General features: G+C 46.2%; 1 protein-coding gene and 1 long non-coding RNA gene across 4 annotated transcripts in view; one reads left to right on the forward strand and one right to left on the reverse strand.

Annotated features, from left to right (window-relative positions):
- LOC123623446 overlaps nucleotides 1–5,449 on the reverse strand; it is a 36,799-nt gene extending 31,350 nt beyond the window's left edge. For both annotated transcript variants that reach the window (XR_006729858.1, XR_006729857.1), the window contains exon 1: nucleotides 5,166–5,449. This is a non-coding gene — a long non-coding RNA (uncharacterized LOC123623446). The remainder of the gene's footprint in view (nucleotides 1–5,165) is intronic.
- Nucleotides 5,450–5,511: 62 nt separating this feature from the next.
- FAM193B (family with sequence similarity 193 member B) overlaps nucleotides 5,512–23,431 on the forward strand; it is a 34,652-nt gene continuing 16,732 nt past the window's right edge. The window contains exons 1-3 of one of the 2 annotated variants that reach the window (XM_045530541.1): nucleotides 5,512–5,755; nucleotides 21,614–21,856; nucleotides 22,488–22,716. In XM_045530541.1, the coding sequence (XP_045386497.1) occupies nucleotides 5,546–5,755; nucleotides 21,614–21,856; nucleotides 22,488–22,716 (682 nt within the window). In that variant the 5' untranslated portion in view covers nucleotides 5,512–5,545. Of the gene's footprint in view, nucleotides 5,756–21,613; nucleotides 21,857–22,487; nucleotides 22,717–23,431 lie in introns of those variants that run through there. The other variant, XM_045530539.1, reaches the window with a different exon arrangement.

Below are 23,431 nucleotides of genomic sequence, written 5' to 3' on the forward strand. Positions count from 1 at the left end.
TTTTTCCAATGAAACTTTAGTGCCAAACTAATAGGGCTGTAAGTGTAAAACAAACACTAGACTTTGAAGGCTTATTATTATTGTTTTTTGAGATAGAGTTTCACTCTGTTGCCCAGGCTAGAGTGCTGTGGCATCAGCCTAGCTCACAGCAACCTCAAACTCCTGGGCTCAAGTGATCCTCCTGCCTCAGCCTCCAGAGTAGCTGGGACTACAGACATGCACTACCAGGCCCAGCTAATTTTTTCTATTTTTAGTAGAGACAGGGTCTCGCTATTGCTCAGGCTGGTCTTGAACTCCTGACCTCAAGCAATCCTCCCGCCTCAGCCTCCCAGAGTGCTAGGATTACAGGCATGAGCCACCACACCGGGCCTGAAGACTCTGAAGTCTCTTCTACCTTTGGGAGATTTGTTTCCCAAACAGTCCTGCAAAGTCAGGCTCTTCAACACTGTCTGCAGTGTTTTCTCTCTTCCCCTGATGGTCTTCCCTTGTGAGTCCAATACAGGTTCAATTGTTCTTGCCCAATTAATTAGTGATTGGGAGTAATTACTGTTTACTCTAATAAAGCAATCTACCAGTAATTTACTATTTACTTCCTAGAAAAAGAGTATCTGGTAAAAAAAAAAAAATACAGCATTAAAACTGCTGTATAATGGTTACCGTAACAGGCCTTAGAGCTTCAAAGAGGTCAGGGCAAAGGCCAGCAGCTTTGCCTTCTCAGAGGGCCTCACCCAAACATCCTTGTTTCATTCTTTCTGTGTCCCAGCTCCCTCACCCTCAAGGAAGGTCCAAATCTCACCCTGGGATTGAAGATCCTTCACACATGACCCCACCTCTCACCCTCTCCAACCTTATTTCTTTTTTTTTTTTTAATTTTTTTTTTTGAGACAGAGTCTCGCTCTGTTGCCCGGGCTAGAGTGAGTTCCGTGGCATCATCCTAGCTCACAGCAACTTCAAACTCCTGGGCTTAAGCGATCCTCCTGCCTCAGCCTCCCAAGTAGCTGGGACTACAGGCATGAGCCACCATGCCCGGCTAATTTTTTCTATATATATTTTTAGTTGGTCAGATAATTTCTTTCTATTTTTAGTAGAGACGGGGGTCTCGCTTTTGCTCAGGCTGGTCTCGAACTCCTGACCTCAAGTGATCCACCCACCTCGGCCTCCCAGAGTGCTAGGATTACAGGCGTGAGCCACCGTGCCCGGCCTCCAACCTTATTTCTTCTCTAAACTTCCTCTCCCTCTCTGTTGAAGTTGGGAGGGTCCACTTTAGGCCTTCCTGCCCAAAGGTACAAGCCCATTCTCAAGGTGAGAGAGAGGAGGACTGAGGGAGAGGAGAGGAGTTGGTTGCCTCCCTCAAAAGGTGCTAAGAAATTCCTCTGCTAGGCTGAGGTCCAACTCCGGGACTCAAGGAGAGGAAGGGCCTCTGATCAGCCTTCTTCTGGCAGAAGCAAGTCTTCACGGATGCCCACCTGGTATGAGGGTGAGGAGGCAGATGGTGCTCAGTGATCACTGGGGCTGGCTGAAGCACATACCTCTGTGAGGTATCTTTTCATACAGATCAGAGCAATCTCATATGGGTGGGATTACAGCCAGACAGGTCCCCGGCGGGGAGCCAGAGGCCAGAGTGGCCTTCTATCTGGGGTGAGGGAGCTGGTGGTCCAGGAGCCTTGTGGGCCCTTAGGTACTGAGCATCACCTGTGCAGATGGGAAACTATGCAGAGGTGGTTATTTAGTTTGCATTGCTGTTATAATTTCCCCTTCCCTCTTCTCCACTCAAGCCGTTAGCTCTGTGCCTGTTGCCTTGAGGCGGGAGTGGAGAGTAAATCACAGGGTAGGAAGTAGGAGAACTTGAAAACCTTCCTGAATTTGGGGTTCCAAAAGCCCAAGACCTTACAGACCTGAGTGTTTAGGCCAGTGGCCTTCAAATGTTTGCTTGCATTCGCCTAAAATTAGTTTAAAAAACTACACACGCTCTCACACAAGACAAGCTACATAAATTGCAGCATCCAGTGCACAATGAAAACATGGACCCCTTGTTCAAACATTAAGAATTTCAAGAAGGCAACAGCATGGCATTAAGCCAAGCACAGAGCCCTTCTGAGTGTGGGGCCCTGTGGGGCCACATGGTTATGCATCCATGAAGCCAAGCCTGCTCTCACACATTAAGTTAACGTGTAAAAAAAGTAAGTTTAAACACTTGCAAAAGATGCAATTTCATTATACTGTATATTGTATACTTGCTTTAAATGTAATTTTCTTCCAGTTTTCAGAGCCACATAATAAGCTAATTTAAGGCATGAGAAATGTTTGTCATGACTGCTCATCAACATCGAACAGATAAGCAAACTGTGCTACTTCCATACAATGGACTACTACTCAGCAATAAAAAGGAAAGCTATCGCTACACAACATGGATGAATAATTATGCAGAGGAAGAGAAGCCAGGCAAAAGAGAGTATATACTGTATGAAAATGCAAAAGAAAGCAGATCAGTGATTGCCTGGGGAGAGGGGAAGGGGTGGGAGGAAAGGATTATAGTCAGGGGAACCACGTGGCAGAATTCTCCCCAATGGTGTGTGAATAAAAATGATGTATGGTCATTTCTGGGTACAGTTAGTAAATATGTCCAATGCAACCCTCACTCTGTCTCCCTTCCCATCCTCTAGTTGAATGAAGAGGACTTTGTGAGCCTAGGTAAGGGCAGAGCCACAGGTAGGAGACTGCATCTCTTGAGTGTTTGCAAAGTTCCTTCAACTGGCATTGGCCTGTGACATGAACTATGTCTAAGGTGTGCAACCCTTGCCACCTGTAGTTTGTTACAGCAGCTAACCAACCCTGACTAATACGTAGTCCAATGTAATCACCCTGCTAGAAGAGAACTGGCTGGGCCCCTCAAAGTAAGGCTCCACACAAGGGCTCAGGCCAGTTCCCTGAGGCTTGCAAATTGGGCTCAGTAGGTGGGTCAGCCTTGGGGAGGGGACAGTCCATATTGCTGGGCCAGTTTTCTCATGAAGCTGCGGAGCAAGGCCTGAAATGTGGGGAAGCAGACAGTCTGGTAGCCACAGAAGGGGCCCTACTGCCCATCGGGCTTTTAAGAGGTTCTTTTGATGAATGTTCTGGGACAAAATAACCTTCTGCTCTGAAGCCATTTTGGGTAGTCTATCCACATTCGTCTTCCTCAAAACTTCCTGCTGCTAAGCCTGCAGTTTCCTTCCTTCCAAGTCTCTGACCAATGGATGAAACCAGTATCCAATGCCCAGGAATCGGTGTGCCTTTATTTCAGGGTCTCTGCACTGATTTCGCTTTTCTACACCATTAGACCCTCTCTGAGGAAGCTTGGAACTTCTGGCTGGAGCCAGCATACCACTTGGCTTTAGGTTTTTTTTCCTCAGTCAACTCATCATAAACAACTGTCCACGAGACCATTACTACAAGTTGAGGGAAAGGACAGGCAGGGAATGTAAGCAACTTGCTCAGGCAAACTACTTGTGCTTTAGGACTTGCTTGGACACAGCCCATATGTGTCACTTCCTCTTGATGATGGAGTGCTGCTAGCCACCTCTGATTTTATGGCTGGGTAGGTCAGATAACACTAAGCACAGGTTACACAGTCACCTGGTATGCTATGATTGGGTATCCAAATCTCACCAGTCCTCTGGAGCAAGCCAGGGGCTATTTCTCAAAAGGCAAATAACTATTTGCTCTAAAATCCAATGCTTGAGTATTAAGGCCAAAGCTGGAACTACTTACTCTGCAGCCTGGTAAGAAAACCTTTCTCCTTGTTATGATCCTTCCCTAAAGTTGGCAGCTTTCAAGTAATCCAATAACTGGCCAAAATAATGTACCCAAATATATCTCTGTTACCTCTTAAGTCTAACGAAGCCCAGCAAGTACTGCACCTCTTTCTTAGCAGGCAGTGTGATGTACAGCAGCTTATCCTTCGTTTTGTAGGGAATATCTCAACACACCCCAGACCCCTAGGTAGCTCACTGACTAGACAAGCCCCTGTATAATTGTGGGATTTATTATCCATCCTCTTATCCACATGATGCCTTACTAAGTCATCTAGGGTAGCTGTTACTTTCTGCTCTCAAGGTCCATCAGGATCATGTCATTGGTGCCATAGTAGATTAGCCTGATAGCCATTAGAATGATGATTTAGTAAAAAATCCCTGTAAACTAAGCGTGTCCAGACAATGACATACCCCTGAAGTAGTGACGGTTTACTGCTGTCCCTGCCAGATGAACGTAAACTACTCCTGAGGTTTAGTATAGAAGAATGAGAATTGACTAGACGGCTGCTGGTTGCCTTTTATAGGTCAACACTGTGCCAGTCTGCTCCAAGAAGGACCACATCTGGAAGATTCCTGGGGTCCTTACCAAAATAAGTCTATCATAATGCTCTGTCATTCTTTAAGGCCATCTCTCTTCTATTCTGGCAAAATTGAAAAGGTAATAGTGATGTGATGGGAATCACCCTGCATCTTTCAAATCCCTGTAATGAGATAAAGTACTATTTTTGATTTATGTTCTTGGTAGTTAAGGAGCGCTCCAGGACCTTCCATTTTGCTCTTCTTCTCAAAATAGCCCTTGCTGCATGCATTAGGAAGCCAATGTTAAGATTCTGTCCCTGTCGATGATATCAATAGCACCTCTCCATATAACCACCGTATGGTTTCGGTGGCCCAAGCATAAGCAGACTGCACTCAAAACACTTTAAAAAAAATTGTACCATGTGCATGTATTATACAGTATATTCACAAAAAAGGGAGGGAGGAAACTCTCATTTTTAACAATTAAAAATATAATCATCAAGTTTTTAAAATCCTCTCCTGTACATAGCACATTTTTGGAAACACCGACCTAGTACGTGGCCTGGTCATCTCGTCTTTATTACACTGGTCGTAACTATATAGTCACATGTCCACCTTCCCCACCACACTCTGGAACAAGGAGCCAGATCTTAGTCCCGCCGTCCCAACCGCAGAACGCTGGACTCCTAATGGACCGTAAGTTGCAAATAAAGACCTAGACGATGTCTTCGTCACTTTCAGCTCAGGCTGTCCACAAGACCATGAATTCTGGCTGGATGATATACAGCAATCTTTTGTACGCCTTTTATTGCCTCAGTTTTTCTCCGCTGCAAAATGGGAATGATCCGTACCTACCTCGCCATGCTGTTAAGAGGCGTCAGGCGATCGATGTCAAAGTACCACGGCACTATAGAAATTAAAGCTCCCAGGGCGATGCAGCAAGATTACACAGCGATACACGCGTTCCTCCCGCAGGGCGCATCCTTCCAGTCCGGGGTAGGGGTGAAGGACTCCCCACCAGGCTTTTAGCCCCCCGAACTCCGGGTGGTGACCTTTTCGAAAATGGCGCAGGCAGCCTCGGGGGCTAGTGCGGCGGCGCGGACTCCGCGTGCCCTCTGACCTGCTGGCAGTGGGCGGAGGGGGAGCCGGGCGCCGCCATATTGCCTGTTGTCCTGTGAGGGGAGCGGCGGCGGCGGCGGCTGCGGCGCGAGTGCTGAGAGGGAGCGAGCTGCAGCATGACTCGGAGGCGGAGCAGGCCGAGCGGCGGTACGAGCCGGCGTGAGCGGGCTCGGGCTGTGGGGCCGCAGAAGCCGCAGGCGCCCGAGCCCCCGCCGCCGCCGTGCTTGGAGGCGGGAGCGGGTGCAGGGCCCCCGGAGGCGCCGGCGGAGCGCGACCGCGACGGCCCCAGGGAGGAGGACGAGCCCAAACCCGCGCCGGGCCCTCAGGTAGGAGCGAGCGAGGCGACTTCGGCTGCTCGGTCGTTTTCACCTCCATCCTGAACTGCCCTGCCCTGGCTGAGGCCGGAGCCTTCTCCCCAGGTCCGGGGCTGAGGCTTTCTCCCCCGGGGTGAGAATGGAGGCTGATCCCTTTCCCCAAAGCCGAGGCTCGGCCGGTCCTCCTGCGACCAGGCTGAAGCCGCCCCCTCCCCACCGCCTCTGAGCTGGAGCAGAGGCTAAGCGTTCCGGTCATACACCCACACAGGCACTGGCTCTGATCCTGAGTCACAGCTCGGCTCCCTGCCTTCCACCTCCCTTTGGGCCCACCTGCTCCCTCACCCACCCCGGGCCATCTCAGGGCGCCAGGGCCTGGAAGGCTGCAGCCTCTTCCCTCTGTCCTGGGAGCGCCTCCTCTCCCTCCCCTGCACTGCTTGCAGCCACTGCCCCCTCAGCAGCTGTGCCCCCAGCATCTGTCTCCTGGGGCCTCCCTCCTCTCCCTGCCCAGCAGAGCAGCTAGAGCAGACAGCCAGGCTGCCCGGTAGACTTTGTGGTGGGGCTTCTGCACTGAGGTGGAAGCCCAGCAAAACCTGCCCTTTCTCCCCTCCATACCCCTAGCCCACAAGGCAGCCCACCCCGACCCTCAGATCCCTCCCTGGTTTGAAGAATTCTGCTGAGACTGAGCATTAGCAGTATTCTCCAAAGCTTCCAGTTTGCCACCTGGAAAAAGGGCACTTTCTTTTGAGCAAAGGAGATAATGGGAGGTACCCTTGCCAGTGTTCACTGAGAGGCGGGGGTGGCATGGGCTACAGTTGCTCTGGGAGGGTTGTGGCACCCGGGGCTGGGTGGCTATCCCTAAGCTTGCTCTGACAAAAGAGTTTTTGAGTTGGTCTTTTGGCTGAGCCTGCCAAGGAAGGCAGGCTCCTGCAGGAGTCTTGGAGGGTCGGATGCAGCGCCGGATGAGGATGAGGCGTGGCGGAAGATGCGTTTGGCTCTGCAGACACTGCATCGGGCAGCAGGGGACTCTGGGAGGCTGGTGCAGCCAGAACGCATGGCTCTTGACAGCCTTCTAGTAGAATCTCTGGAATTGTGCATGTGAGTGGGGATGCCATTTGGGGTACCATTCCCAGAAAGCCTTCCCTGACCTCCCCAGTTGAGTCAGGTGCCCCCTCTGTGCCTCCCTCTGGGAGCACTCCCCATCCTATGGTGATACGTTCTGTTGATGTGTCTGTTCCCCACACTGAACTGTGAACTCCACAGGGGCACAGACTATGTCATCTATCTCTGATGACATGCCTAGCCCAGAGCCTTGCCGATACAGAATATAACAGAAATATCTAGGTAAATGAGTGAATGACTTAGTTCAGAAACTGTGCTTATTATAACCCAGTTTTGATGCTGATCTCCTTTGTATCTTAGATCACAATAAGAAGGTTTTAAATTAATGAAAATGTCACCTCTTATTGAGTGTCACAAGCCCTATCTTCACCCCCAACCTCCTACCCTGGGCTGACACTGGTTCCAAAGGAGACTCCCCAGGTTGGACTATACCCTCACTGAATCTGGCTTCCAACTCTGAGGCTGCTCCTCCCTCTAGCCTACTGTAGGTACCCCTGGGAGTGCTGTTATCCAAAAAGGGAGAATGGGAGAAGGGACAGCCAGGGAGCTGTTGTCTTCTCTCCTTCCCATTCAGACCATATCATACTCTAGGGTCCCTGCCACATGGAGGTGCCAAAAAGCTTGGATGATGGCTTAACAATTCAGTTTTTATTGAGGACACAACTTTCCCAAGAGCTATAAGCTTCATTAACTTCTCTGATCTCTAGGTTCCTAGCTTGTTCTTGTCTACTCCACTGCTTGATCTGCCAGTTCATTCATTTATTCGTGCCAGGCACTTTACATGCCTTCCTTTTAATCTTCCCACCTCCCCTGTGTTTCTTCTAAGCATTAGCACAAATGTGATTAGTTAACTATTGATGTTATTATTTGTCTATTTTTATATGTAGACTCTGAAAATGCAGGAGCCATGTCAGTCACTGTTGTACCCCTGTGCCTGGTGATTAACAAATGTTAATGAACAGACTGAAAGATATAAGTATTATTACCCTGTTTTTCAGATGAAGAAACAGAAATTCAGAGCAACTAAACATTTGCCCATAATTAAAACAAAGCATCACGGAAAAAAAAGTAAACATTTGCCCAACTGACTCCTACTGTAGTTGTCAGGCCAAAAAAAGAGGGGAAAGGGACACTTTTATATACTTTGGGAGATTTTTAACAAAACTTATATTTTTTACTATACCCACAAAGAAGTGAAACAAACTGACAAACTCTATTTTGATTGTGCCCCGCTTTTAGCTGAGGGTGAGGGTGGGATCTGGATGCCAGAAGCAGGTGTTTGTGCCCTTGTGAAAAGTCCCTGGTGAAAGAGTGGGGTTCAGTCATTCCTCTGCCTATGGGTGTGCCTTTGGTGAGGCACTCTGGCTCCCAGTGCTGCTCTAAACCCTGTCTAATTTGAGCCAGTGTTTTAAAAATCAAAAGATTTCCCATAAATCTGGATCTATGCCTCTTCTCAAAACTCTAAAGATCTGGTGATGCTGGGCCCCACACATTTCCACAAGGCCAAAATCTGTAGTCTCTGAGTGGCAGCTACCTCTTTAGATAGCATGTGCTGCTCGGGCCTCTCTGGTTCTCTCCGGGCCCGTCGCTCAGTTGTACAACCTATGCACATTTAAATGCAGGAGTTTAATTGGGATCCCAGGAGTCCTTAGTTTCACTTGTTTTAGGCCACTAAACCACATTGATCTGTTCCCTAAGAACCGAAATCCTCTTTACTTCCCAAGAAGACTAAGACACTTACTGCCTTATTAGCAAAGAAAAAACAAAACAAACAAAAAAAGAACTTAAAAAGCAGTTCAAGGAAGCAGTGGGGAATAATGTTTACAGACTTGGGTTGAACTTCCAACTCAGTTTCCTTCTACCTTTGTGACTCTGGGCACATTTTTCCTCTCTCTGAGCCTCATCAACAACTTCACAAGAGAATGTAAAGCAACCTATGTAGCATCTAGTACGTAGAGGCTTCTCACTCAAGAATAGGAGTCAGTGCTGACAGAAGTTGTACCAGGTAGCCATCCAGCCTGAGTGTTCTCACCTGCTAGTTCTGCTTGCTATCTTTGGTCTCTCTCGGACCACTCAGCTTGTAATCCAGGTGTACACTCAGTAAGGCCCCAGGAGACTTGCTATAATACAATGTTAAACCAACAGTTGATAGGGGTTGGGGGTGAGGTCATCCTACCCTTCCCCACCCTTGTTCCCCTCTACCTCTGATCTCTCTACAGCATTCCCTGGGACTGTGCCCAGTCTAGTTTAAAAGGACTCTAGAGACTTGGTTCTCCCACAGTTCCCTCAAGGAATTGGAGCAGATGATCAATCAGCATCTTTAATAAAACCATCTCATTATATTTAATTCACTCGACAAGCATCAAAACAACCTCTGTGCCAGGGCCTTTATTTGGCGTGTACAGATGGGTGAGATAGTCCCTGTCCTCAGGGACTTCCCCCTTTAGGGTCACTGCCCACCCAACATTGCACTACTTCCATTGCCGGTGGGAGAAAATGACACTGTAGGGATCCCTGCCGCCTCTGGTGGTTCTTTGTAAGCCAGTAGAGACTCGCAAGATAAAAATGCCAAAAGCTCTTTGAAGATGAAGAGTTATCCACTCAGGGTTTTGGTTTTTGTTGGTTTTGGGTGTTTTTGGTTTTGTTTTTGTTTTTTTTTTGAGACAGAGTCTCACTCTGTTGCCCGGGCTAGAGTGAGTGCTGTGGCATCAGCCTAGCTCATGGCAACCTCAAACTCCTGGGCTTAAGCGATCCTCCTGCCTCAGTCTCCCGAGTAGCTGGGACTACAGGCATGCGTCACCATGCTCGGCTAATTTTTTCTATATATATTTTTAGTTGGCCAGATAATTTCTATTTTTAGTAGAGACAGGGTCTCGCTCTTGCTCATGCTGGTCTCGAACTCCTGACCTCGAGCGATGCACCTGCCTCGGCCTCCCAGAGTGCTAGGATTACAGGCGTGAGCCACCGTGCCCGGCCCACTCAGGGTTTTAAATTTTTAATTTCGTTAAAATGTCCCAGAGCTGATATGTCTGATATCAGATGGATGATCCTAACACCTTTACTTACTGCACCTAGAAGTTTTGAGAACAAGGTCTATGGTTTAATTCATTTTGGGGGTATGTATTGTGCATGGTCCTTATTGCTCAATACATGGCTGTTACACTAAATTATGATATTAAGTAAAAGAAATGTTAGGTTTCTACCATTTTTATTCTCTTTCTTTATTTTTTTATTTTTTTGAGATGTCACCTCGACTAGAGTGCCGTGGCTTCAGCCTAGCTCATAGCAATCTCAAACTCCTGGGCTCAAGCAATTCCCCTGCCTCAGCCTCCCAAGTAGCTGGGACTACAGGCACGTGCCACCACACCTGGCTAATTTTTTCTATTTTTAGTAGAGACGGGGTCTCACTCTTGCTCAGGCTGGTCTTGAATTCCTGACCTCAAGTGATCCTCCTGCCTCAGCCTCCCAGAGTGCTAGGATTACAGCCACCATGCCCTGCCCATTTTTATTCTTAACCTGCCCCCACTGCTGGGCCAGGCTAGCAGTCATTCATTCATTTAGGCCAGCCACTGCACACATGCTGTGATGCCCAGTCTTCCTCTCACCTGGCATTTATTCTGCAAACACTGACCAACCCCTGTTCTGTACCAGGACCTGGGCTAGCTGTGAATGCAGAAGTGAGTCAGATGTGGTCCCTGCCCACAAGGAGCTCATAGTCTAGATAATATGTATACAGTAATTGCAGTTTAGAAGAAGGTATGGCGTCTGCTTCCTCCGAGTAAAGGTTCAAATCCTAGATCCTATTGAAATCTAGTAAGTGGCCTTTGGAAGTGTTTTAGCCTCTAGGTTTGTTTTCTCATGTATAAAATGACAGTGAATCCAGGCTTACAGGGTTATGTTAAGGTCCAGCAAGTCCTACATGCTTAGCACCAGTGGTAGCTATGAGTATTTTAGATACTTGGTGCTGAGGTTGCCCGAAACATGATAACCTAGGGGAGAATGGGTAAGAGAAGACTTCTCAGAACTGAGTCTGCAAGGTTAAATAAAAGTTCTCTAGAGGACAAGATGGGAGAAAGGGGTCTAAACAAAGGAAGTAGCATATACAGAGACCCAGAGGTGAGAATTACCCAACTCATTTAGAGAGTGGGGAGAGAGATCAGGCTGGAGGAGTTAGCGAGAGGAAACTGCACAAAGAGGTTTGAGTTTTATCCTGTAGGCAGTGAGGAATCAATGAAAAGTTTTGAATAGGAAAGTGCACGTGATGTGCTTCAGTAAATTCTCTCTGATAGCACGTGAGGAAGTAATTCTCAGTGGGAGAGGCAGCTGTGGTTGCTTGATTCCTCCTCGCTCCCCCCAGCCTCGCTAATCATCAGATCCCCTGTGCTTTGCTGGACACTATCCCAGACCTACACAATCAGAGTCTCCAGGTCTAGATCCCAGGAATCTATTATTGAATTGCCCCAGGTGATTCTGACATCTAGCTGGGTCCGGGAACTGCTGAATTGAGAGTGCCATGGGGATCCTTGAGGAGAACTAAGGTATTCTTCAAAGAATGAGATTTCCCAAGGAGGAGCTTTTCCATAAACAGAAATAGAAACAACTTTCCCTCAGGTCTGCCTTATTAATGATAGTAATAAGACAACTGCTAATTTTCCTTTGTGTATCAAAATGCTTACCCTGCCTACTGTGTGCTACAGCCTCTGCTGAATGATTGCAGTACAGTGATTCATGGGACACAGGCTATGTCTTTGAAAACCTCACAGTATTGTGGAGAAGACAGATTTCAACCACCAGGACATATGTGATAAGCTCTATTCTAGAGATATATAAAAAGGTGTCAGGGCCTCCCAGAGCCAAGCCCAGTTCATCTTCCATCTATGGACTTACCAGGATATAACACTCAGACTGAACCAAAAAGAAGAGGCAGAGGGAACAGCATGCACAAAGGCTTTCTGCTTTATATATTGGGGGAAAGGAATGTCTACTCGTCCTTCGTGGCAGGATGTGCAGAAGCAAAAAAGGACTGAGGAGAGTCATATTCTAGGAAGGGCCCTGTGTTTTGTGCCCTCTGGTTTTGTGCCCATGCTTACACCCTCATCCTTCAAACTCTAGGTGGCTCCCAGCTAAATAGCTGTGAGGTTATGCAGCCTATGGGTGAACATGATGCAATTCTATAGGCCATCTCCCCTTTATTCCCTACCCAAGGGTCTTAGCTCCCTTTGTGATTTTCCTGTCCATTCTGAAATCAGTAGATTTCCCTCTCTACTCTGAAAAGTGATCTAGGGAAACTAAAGCAGAAAGAAGGGGCCGGAGGGACAGCAAACACTGAAGGTTCTTACTAGGAAATTACAGCCAGAAAACATGGAATTGGGGGTTCAAAGAGGCTTTGAAGGTCACTTGTCTAGTCCTCTGTCCCATGCTTCAAGTAATTAATTGGGTTTGGGCAAGTCTCAGGGAGTTTCCCTGTCATTTCTTCCAGGACAGAAGAGGAAAGAAACTAATGGGTATTGAGCACCTACTGTGTGCCAGGCCCAGGCCAGGTACTTTACATAATTTATTTCCTTCTGTCCTCACAACTCTATGAAATATGGTTTTATTCCCATTTATAAATGAGGAAAGTGAGACTCAAAAGTATTGAGTAATAGTCCAAGATCATACTGAAAATGGCAGAGCTGAGATTTGAACTCACAGCTCTCCAGAGTTCATTCCCCCCCCCCCCCTTCCGCCCCGTGAGAAACCCATGCTGGGGTTAGTATTAAAGTGGCAGTTTGGCCTGAGGATCCAGGTAAATCCACAGCTTGTCTTTCCTTGTGGCTGGTAGTACTCAGGAAGCAGATTCAATGGATCAGCTAGCCTTGTGGGGTGGAGGGTCACTAGAGTCAGAGAGACTCACTGCCCTATCCTTAATTCAACTTGTACAACCAAAGAGGATTCTCCACAAACTGGTCTTGTGAAAAACAGATGTTCTGCCTCCTGGAAGGGCCTGAGCCCACAGCCTGAGTGGGAGGTTTGGGTAAAGGCTTCAGGGCACTAAGGTGGGGTTGTGTCAGTTCTCTGATACTTACTACAACTCTGATTGTCAGCATTAGAATGATTTGAGATTCTTGGCACTGATTGCCCTCTCATCAGTGGCTCAGAGTGATGCAGCCATGCCTTTAGCATAGCATGTCAGGAAAGGGGCTGGTTTGTGCTTTATTTGTTTTTATTTTAAACTTTGTTTTAGAGATAGGGTCTCACTCTGTCATGCAGGGTGGAGTGCAGTGGCACGATTATAGCTCACTGTACCCTTGAACTCTTGGGTTCAAGTAATCCTTCTTTCTCAGCCTCCTGAGTAGCTAGGACTACAGGCGTGTACCACCATGCCCGACTCATACTGAAAAATTTTTTTTTTTTTTTTTTTTTTTTTTGAGACAGAGTCTTGCTCTGTTGCCGAGGCTGGAGTGAGTGCCGTGGCATCAGCCTAGCTCACAGCAACCTCAAACTCCTGGGCTTGAGCAATCCTACTGCCTCAGCCTCCCGAGTAGTTGGACTACAGGCATGCGCCACCATGCCCGGCTAATTTTTTCTATATATATTTTTAGTTGTCCATATAATTTCTTTCTATTTTTAGTAGAGACGGGGTCTTGCTCTTGCTCAGGCTGGTCTCGAACTCCTGAGCTCCAGTGATCCGCCTGCCTCGGCCTCCCAGAGGGCTAGGATTACAGGCGTGAGCCACCACGCCTGGCCTGAAATTTTTTGTAGAGCTGGGGGGGGGGGGCTCACTTTTGTTGCCTAGGCTGTTCTCTAACTCCTGGCCTCAAGCAATTCTCCCACTTTGGCCTCCCAGAGTGCTGGGATTGTAGGCATGAGCCACCACGGCTGACCAACTGTGTTTTAAATTCTATCCCTTGTGTCAAGCAGCTGAGACATGAGCCAGATGGGCTTTAAGCATTCATTCATTTATTCAGTGAATGCCTGCTGTGTGCCAGGTCCAAGCCAAGCCTGGGTTCCTAGGCATACTTAAATGACCAAGAGAGACCACAAAGAGCTCACATTCTACCAGGGGCTTGGGGACAGACAGAGAATGGCACATCTATGGCACAGTGTGATAGGTGCTATGCTAAAAGAATTAGTTCTTCTTAGCCTGGGCCAGCAAAAGGTTCATTGACCTTTGGCCAGGATCTTAGGAGATGAGTAAGAATTTGCCAGGGAGATGTTTCCCAGCACGGAGCATAACGGTTGGTAGGAGGTAGAGACTCTGAGAATGTTTGTTGGATGAGGGAATGAATGGGTGAATGGAAAAGTAAGTGATGATAACTGGGCTGATGAGTTTTTCTAGGCTGGGGATTAATCATTTTCTCCAATTCTGAAAGGGAATTTTAGCTGCTATTATTGTCCTCTACCTGCCTTGGTGACAGAGAGGCTGTTGGAGTTAGGTGCCTCGAGAGTAGAGTGCTCTAATGGGCCATTTTAGAATAGAGTTTTGAAGCTATTGCAGGGCAGCTGGTTAGATACAGCATGTGTCTTGGGGGAAATCCTGTACAAACATACATGAACTCTTGAGACTAAATGGAATCCACTGGAAGGAATGTGACCAGGTTGACTGCTGGAAATTGAATCCAGCTTCAGAGCAGTCCTTGACAGCTGCCCGGTCTGGTAACTGGGGTTATTCCCAAATTGTGGACAGAAGGGCCAAAGTGGAAAATTGAGTCATGCCCTCAAAGAGCTACCCCGATATGCCGTAAACTGTATAATCATTGTTAATAATCACTATTGCCCATCGTGCACCCACTGTGGCAGGCACCACTAGAGGCTTTGTATCAGCAGCTTTCAAAGTGGTCTCGAGACCCTTGTACATTCCTAAAAATTATTGAGGACTCCAGAGAGCCTTTGTTTATGTTGGTTTTACCTATGGATATTTACCAAATGAAGTATTAAAACTGAGAAAGTTTAAAAATATTTAGTCACTCATTCATTTAGGAATAACAATATTAAAGCTATCACATTAACATAAATAGCAATTTTTTTAATGAAAACTGTATTTTCCAGAACAAAACAAAGTTAGAAGGCTTGTCTTATATTCATATTTACAAATTTCTTTTCATCTGGCTTAATAGAATAAAACTGGATTCTCATATATGCTTCTGTATTCAGTCTGTTGCAATATGTTGCTTTGGTTGAAGTGTATGAAAGAAATCCAGCTTCACACAGATGTATAAGTGGAAAAAGGAGGAGTGTTTTAGTAGCCTTCTCAGATGATTATAAGTACTCTTCTTTACATATGAAATTTGAGACCATATAAATGACATCTTTATACTCATTTACATTAAAATCCATGGGTCCATGGATTTTATGGACCAGCACTTTGAGTGGATCTTTTACCAGTGTGTTGATTGTGTAACATGATGCTTTGATCATTCAGAAAATAGGTTCACTTAGTTTTGCAGATATTCCAAATGTTTTCCTATTTCTTTACAATACCAAAAGATAACATTTATTATATAACCACAAATTTCATCAGAAAAGTCTTTAACTGTTGGGAAGCTGTCAGACTCATGGTGGTGGATACAAATTTTCTAAAGTTCTAATTTTTACTTGAAAGCTTGAATTTTATCATTGGCCACAAATACTTTTAGTTGTTTTCCTTGAAGTAGCAGGCTCATTTTGTTCATTTGTTTTTTGTTTTTTTTTTGTTTTTTTTTTTGACAGAGTCTCACTCTGGTGCCTGGGCTAGAGTGCTGTGGGTCAGCCTAGCTCACAGCAACCTCAAACTCCTGGGCTCAAGCGATCCTCCTGCCTCAGCCTCCCAAGTAGCTGGGACTACAGGCATGTGCCACCTTGCCCGGCTAATTTTTCTATATATATTTTAGCTGTCCATATAATTTCTTTCTATTTTTAGTAGAGACGGGGTCTCACTCTTGCTCAGGCTGGTCTCGAACTCCTGAGCTCAAACAATCCAATCTGCTCACCTTGGCTTCCCGGAGTGCTAGGATTACAGGCGTGAGCCACCGAGCCCAGCCCATTTGTTCATTTTTTGAGAAAATGTCTGCCAATACCCAAGTCTGAGTAATAAGTCAGTCATTCTTTCAAATAAAAATGGTGTTCCATGAGAAAAGTGACCTCTTCCTTTGATTTTATCTCTTTATCCAGGAAGAGCTTAGAATGCCCTAACTTAATACTGAAAAGTCTTAGGCCTGGTCCAGGTAAGGGAGTAGAGAGATTGGTTTCAATGGCTCCAGATGTCAGCCCTGGGCCCTAGAGTGGCCATGGTCTAGAGTTCACCCGGTGCTCTGTGGAGATGTGCACACTACAACATGAATCCCATGTGAGTGGTCCCACCCTCCCTAAAGATTCTGGTTTTGCTCAGAGTGAAGCAAAATTATCTTGGAGCTTTTTTGAGCAGATCCAAAATCTGCTTAGAAAACCCTCAGAACTTTTCTTCCTCTTCCCCCATCTTTTGGCTAAGACTAGACCTGTATCCTCAGAGGCTCTGAAATTTAACACATTGACTGCCATGCTAGGAAAAAAAAATGTTTCTTTGGGACCACGGTGTTTTATTACAAAAATAGAATAAAAGCTTCAAAAACAAAATGATCGTCTCTAATTTAATGAAAAATTTGTTACTTTTTATTGTTTTCTGTGTGTGAGTTATATGCAACTTGAAAAGTAGTTCACGGGGCTCCCAAAGTGAAGAGATGTGTGAGTAACATGTGCTTCACGAGGCCTCGGGCTCAAAACTAGCCTGAGTTAAATACAACTCACTTGGCAGTTAATGTGTTAAACTGAGGTGAGCAGGAACAATCAGTTGTTGCCCAGGGCTGCTGGGTTTAACAATCAGTTCCATTAGCCTTTGTGATGAGGAAAAAAATGGTTGGATGTTTCATACCTTCGATGATTACTGATCGTGTTCTTAGTGTGGGAATACTATGCCGGGTGCTGAAAATACAGCTTGAGAACGGTTAGTTGAAAGTCAGGGTTGACTGACTCTTCAGGGAATAAGGGGGTCACGACTGTCAGAATTTGGAAAATGGCAGGAGAGAGCAGTCAAAGGGAACTCCTCCGAACCGTAAGTTTTTCTCTGTCAAAGCCAAAATTTGAAGGAACAATGGTATTATTGACTAAATATAGCATCTCCAGGGCTTGGGATTTTCACCAGCCTCTCAGAGTTAAAGCAGAGATGAAGATGTCAGAGAAAAAAATTCCCAGCTCTACAAGGCATTGTGCCCAGGGGCAGGCATCAGGGCCTAGGGTTAAGACATCACCTTCAGGGGTCATCCCCTCGAACTGCCTGGGCTTGAGAGAAGGACTCAAGTATACTAAATGCAGAGGGGACAATGAATCAGCTAGTCTCCAATGTAGACTTATTAAGAACAGAACAGGGCCGGGCACAGTGGCTCACGCCTGTAATCCTAGCACTCTGGGAGGCCAAGACGGGAGGATTGCCAGAGTTTGAGCAAGAGCGAGACCCCGTCTCTACTAAAATATAGAAAGAAATTAACTGGACAACTAAAAATACATAGAAAAAATTAGCTGGGCATAGTGGCACATGCCTATAGTTCCAGCTACTCGGGAGGCTGAGGCAGGAGGATTGCTTGAGCCCAGGAGTTTGAGGTTGCTGTGAGCTAAGCTGACGCCATGGCACTCTAGCCCAGCCAACATAGTGAGAAGAAAAAAAAAAAAAAAAAAGAACAGAACAGCCAAGGTGCCTAGATAATAGCTTGAGTGCCTACTGCCTGAATCCCTTGAGCTAAATGCTTTGTATCTCTAATCCTATGGGCAACTTTATGCAATGTAGCTTTTCAGGCCTTGTGTTTCTTCCTTTAATTGGGAAGACAATTGTCTGTCCTGTAAAGTCACTTCCATTTGATGGCTGATCTCGTTTATTTTTGTACCAGTTTGGCTCTAGGGAGAATCACATTATTCCCATTAATAAGGGGGCATCTCATTGTAATCTCTGAAGAAGCAGTCTTCCACTCTTCCACACTTTCATTTGGAACCATTCTGGTGGAGGTCCAGGATGGAGAGATGGGCCTTTCACTGTAGGAAGCAATGATTCCAAGCAGTGTCTTCCCAGGCTGCCTGCCAGCTCCGTCACAATGGGGATACCTAACAAATCTGATTTAGCTGCTACAAGCCCAACTGAGCCTGTGCCCTGAGTGAGCCAGGCTCTGTGCTGCCCTGTGAGGGACCCAGACAGGAATCAGACCTGATGCTTGCCTGCTGGGAGCACCGCCTAGCAGAAGAGACCCAAGTTACAGATAAATAAATATAAATAGAAGGCACAAGTACCGTAACCAAGTTATACTGTACTAGAGGGATATGGGGGAGGGGAGGTGAATTAAAAGAGGGATTCTCTAAGAGAAAGCCTGGAGGAGGATGGATTTAAGTTGGGCTTTTGAGACCTGCCCAGCTACTTATTAGTAAGCGGGAGAAGGAAGGAGGTTTTAAGCAGAGGACCCCCATTAGCAAAAGCATGAGGTAGGAAATTACAGAGAATATTGGAAACTTAAGGAATGACTTCATGGGGTTGGAGGGCAGAGATTAAGATTTCTAACAAGTCACCTTAGATTCATCACATGTGAGAGACTCTTGCATTCTTGCAAAATGTAGAACCATTTATTGTTTTCCATTGCTCCCATCATGTTAATAATTAATACTGGCACCGGACTAGGTGCTTTATTGTTGTAATTCTCACAGCCGGACTGGGCATGGTAGCTCACACCTGTAATCCTAGTACTCAGGGAGGCCAAGGCGAGAGGATCGCTTGAGGTAAGGAGTTCAAGACCAGCCTCAGCAAGAGCAAGACCCCATCTCTACTAAAAATAGAAAGAAATTAGCCAGGCAACTAAAATAAAAAAAAAAAAATTAGCTGGGCATGGTAGTGCACACCTGTAGTCCTAGCTACTTGGGAGGCTGAGGCAGAAGGATCACTTGAGCCCAGAAGTGTGAGGTTGCTGTGAGCTAGGCTGACGCCACTGCACTCTAACCCAGGCAACAGAGCAAGACTCTGTCTCAAAAAAAAAAAATAATAATAGTAATAATAATAATTCTCACAGCCAACCCTACAAGTTAGGACTTAATCCCATTTTACAGATGAGCAAACGGGGGGGTAAGTAGAACTTGCCCAGCATCATACAGCTGGTAAGCGTTGGAGGCCCAGGTGAACGACAAAACACAGTATTCCCACTGTGCCCCAGTGCCTTCCCGCAAATACTTTGGCACTAAGTAGAGTCACATTAGTCACATGGTTAATTTAAAAGAATTGTGTATTTACTTTTAAAATAAAACAAAAAATACTTATACATTGCCTTATACATTTGAATTCTTGGTCATACCTATAAAATCGCATATTGTCAACCGTCTGCATCTGTGGATTCAACCAATCGTGGATAGAAAATACTCATTTAAAAAAATGGATGACTGCATCTATACTGAGCATGTACAAACTTTTTTTCCTTGTTACTCCCTAAAAAATATAGTAAAACAACTATTTACATAGCATTTACATTATATTAAATATTATAAGCAATCTAGAGATTATGAGAAGATGTATATAGGTTATGTGCAAATATTATACCATTTTATATCACAGACTTGAACATTTGCAGATTTTGGTATCCATGGGGCATCCTGAAACCCATCTCCCACAGGTACCAAGGGATGACTGTGTATTGTACTTTATGAGCCATATAAAGAATTTCAAGAATAATTTTACTCATACAAGATTTTCAGCTTATGTAATGACTTAGAAACCTAGCATTCAAATGAAATGAAACTATGTAATAAAATTACATGTCCTGGTGTTTGCCTTAAGAATATGTTCACCAATGTGACAGGGAAAGGGACTTGGACATTGGCCTCACCTCCTGTATCTAGAGTTTCTTTTATGGCATCTTGTAGCGGTGGAGAGTCTCCTGGGTACACTTGTCAGAAAGGCTTCCTTTCCTTAGTTTCTCTGAACAACATCCTTCTCTGTCAACTTTCCACCCCTTTCCGTAAGAAGTTAGTTACTCACCATCAACAGGTTCCTTTTGCAGTTGCCATTTAGCAACTACTTTGCTTCACTGAAATGTTCCCTTGGCAAGACTAATTTAGGCAGTATCTTTTGTGAGTTGCACCTGTAAAATTTCTGTCTATCTAGTATTCTTTTCTGAGTTCCTTCTACTTCCAAGTACTCCCAAATGTTTCATTATGCTCCTGGTACTACCACTGGGTTGCAAGAAACCAGGGACCCAGGTCAGTTGTAATTATACATTACAGATTTAAGGATACCCTGATGCCAACTCATTGTGAGAAGGTGATTTCATGCAAGAAAGATGATGGCATTGTTTTATTGGTAGGATGAGGGGTGATACCCTTATTATTCCTTTAGTCTTCTGCAAGCACATGTTACCTAGCAGTGGGTAAGTTTGGATGGTATGTCAGTTAATTATTGTTGCATAACAAACTACCCCAAAACCTAGTGGGTTAAAACAGCACCATTTACTATTTCTCATGAGTCCATTGCTTGACTGGGTGTTTCTGCTGATTGAGCAGGCTTGACTGATCTCAGTGGGGCTCACTCACATATCTCTGATCAGCAGGCTGATCAACTTGGAAAACTGCTTTCTCCACACGTCTCTCAAATCTCTCCAGCAGCTAGCCTGGTCAGGCTCTCATGGCATGGCAGAGGTGCAAGAGTGAGCAAGCCCAGCCATGCAAGGAAGCAAGTGGAAATGCATACACACTTTTTAAGTTTATGGCTGGCATCTGGTTTCCTGACATCCCATTGGCCAAAGAAAGTGACATAGCCAAGCCCAGTGTCAGAGGGGGAGGGAATACAAAGTTGCAAGATATAGGAAAGCTGTTAACTGAGGACACTAAAGCAATCGGTCTTCTAGTCAGGGCCCTTTAGTGTGAAAGAAAATCTATTGGCTTATATTTCTGAGTCAAGTTTGTCCTAGAAGGGGGAAAAAAAAGCCCAAAGTAATGACTGTGCATTGGGCCCATGCTATGGGCATGCACAGGGACAGGCACTATACCTGCTTATGCAGTGATCCTCACAACAACTCTGCAAGGTAGGTAGGAATTGGAACTCAGAGAAGTTAAATAACTTGCTCAAGGTCATCCAGCTAATACATGGTCAGGCAGGGATTAGAATGCATATTTGTCTGACCCCAAAGCCCAGGTTCTTCTCACCATACTCACTGCTTCTCAAGAGTACCAGCCAGAATCTTACCTTCCCCCTGACACAATTTTCAGTAGAGTTGATGCTTTTTGACTATACACACCCCTCCAAATTGTTGCTGTGATCCTAAAGGAATTGTGCAGCTCTGCAGAAAACCCACATGTTCTCCTAAACTCTCCATTGTCTGAAAGCATTCTTTCTTTCCAAATGGGGATTGGTCTGTAGGCTGCACAAGCAGCCCAAGAATTGTGGCCCCTCTCAGACATGCCAGAGAGGGAAAGGCATCTTCTCTTTAACCTTTAAGATTTGGGGACACCAGGGCATTAGGATGTTTGAGCATGAGCTTTGGAGTTAGATTCACTGGGGTTCAACCTCTATAACCTTGGGCAACTCATTTAACTTCTCAAAATCTGTTTCTTCATCTAAAAAAAAAGCGGGAATAAGAACACCTTATTTGCAGAGCTGTTACAAGGACTAAAATTATGTATGTAAAGTGCCTAACCCAGTGCCTGGCACGTAATAAGTGGCATTACTAATACTGTTACCATTATTTCTAAGAAGAGCCTTTCCCATCCTGGGAAACCCTGTTTCTGTCTATTGGGCAGGTCCCTCTCGCCTCCAGCCACTCTATGCAGACTTGCTGCCTGCTATGTCACCGGGAACGCAAAGGCTGGGAAGAAGGTCCTTCTCAAAACGGACTGGTGTTGCAGGGTGAGAAGCTGCCCCCTGACTTCATGCCAAAGCTCGTCAAGAATCTCCTAGGCGAGATGCCTTTATGGGTCTGCCAGAGTTGCCGAAAGAGCATGGAGGAAGATGAAAGGCAGACAGGTCGAGAACATGCAGTGGCGGTAGGTAACCACTGAAAGGGGTCCCTGAATGCAGGAGGGCTGCCTCCCCAAAGAAGTCAGCCTGCTCCTTCCCTGCCCTCAGGTGGCTCTCCTCAGGCAGCTCCTACGCCCAGGCACTGAGGCTCCTGGGTTGCACTGACACAGCATTAGCAGCTTGGTTTCAGATTTGGGGGAAGAAGGGAGAAACTTCTGGCAGCCCATTGGCCCCTCCGGATAGTTTCTGCACAGGATGAGGGCCTGTTCATAGGTACTGGTAGATGGTGATCCTGCCCCCTTGTGGGAGCCTGCTGCCTTTAGCTCTGTGGCAGCCTTGGTCTTCTCCTCCAGACCCTCTCTTTTGCCCAGGATCAGTTTCGTTTCCAGACTCCTGACCGAAAGGCCCTTCCTCTCACTGGCAGCTCTTGCTATTCCCCACAGTTCACAGGCACTCTGCCCCTGCCACAGTCTCTGCACACTTTCACAGCCCCTGCCTGGCCCTCATTTGCCCCTGACCTGGAGCTGTGTGGATTGTTCTGGCCGTGGCACAGGGGCCTGGAGGAGGAGGGCCTCCTTTGGGGTAAGCTGAGGCAGCAGAGGGTCAGCTCTGATGTTTGCAGTTTGACCATGAGCCCTTTTCTTTCCCCTTCTCCAGATCTCCTTGTCACACACATCCTGCAAATCGCAGTCTTGTGGGGGTGACTCTCATTCGTCCTCGTCTTCCTCTTCATCATCCTCGTCCTCCTCCTCCTGCCATGGGAACTCAGGGGACTGGGATCCCAGCTCGTTCCTGTCAGCACATAAGCTCTCGGGCCTCTGGAACTCCCCACACTCCAGTGGGGCCATGCCAGGCAGCTCACTTGGGAGTCCTCCTACTATCCCCGGTGAGTCTCCAAGCTCAGGAGAGAGTCAGGCCCCATAAATGTAGACAGCTGTGCTTTCATATCCATTTTATTCAAACAAATCATAAGATCAGTTACTAAAATAAGTAAAAATGGAGCTGTTCTCATGGAAGCAGGGGCAGCCTAGACTCTATGGAACTCCTTTCCTCAAGACTCTGAACAATAATACTGCTGGCAGAGAAAAATTTACCCCTCAAAGCTGTTACTGGCTCTCACAGTTGTTCCCATTAGCTCCTGGAGGGGACCTGGTGAGCACTGTCTGAGTAGGAAGTGGCATCTCGGAGGACCCACAGGGAAGTAGGACTTAAGTCACCTGACATCTGACCCCTGCAACACCACAGAGGACCTAAGTGACCTTGTCTTCCTAGGCCTTGATTTCCCTACCTGAGGGATAGGTATAAAAGCACTGCACTTATGTCTACAAGAGATTGGCAGTTCAAGCTGTAATGATATTAGCCCATTGAGCAGCTGTATAAGTCTTTAGACTCAGATAATTCTCAGAGACTCAGAGAAAAAAACCTGTGGGCTGTTGGTTTATTATGTAAATATGATTTACTGTCATACTTCTAAATGGAGGGGCTAAGTTCTTCAAAGTGGTGCTGCCCCCAGAATTATGAAAGTTGAGCAGTACGTAACTCCATTTATCTTGGTACATAAGCTAGAGAGAGTTGTCACAGCCTTTTCCCACTTCTCTGAA

This window comes from Lemur catta, chromosome 18, assembly GCF_020740605.2.
Source record: "Lemur catta isolate mLemCat1 chromosome 18, mLemCat1.pri, whole genome shotgun sequence".
NCBI classification, from domain to species: domain Eukaryota; kingdom Metazoa; phylum Chordata; class Mammalia; order Primates; family Lemuridae; genus Lemur; species Lemur catta.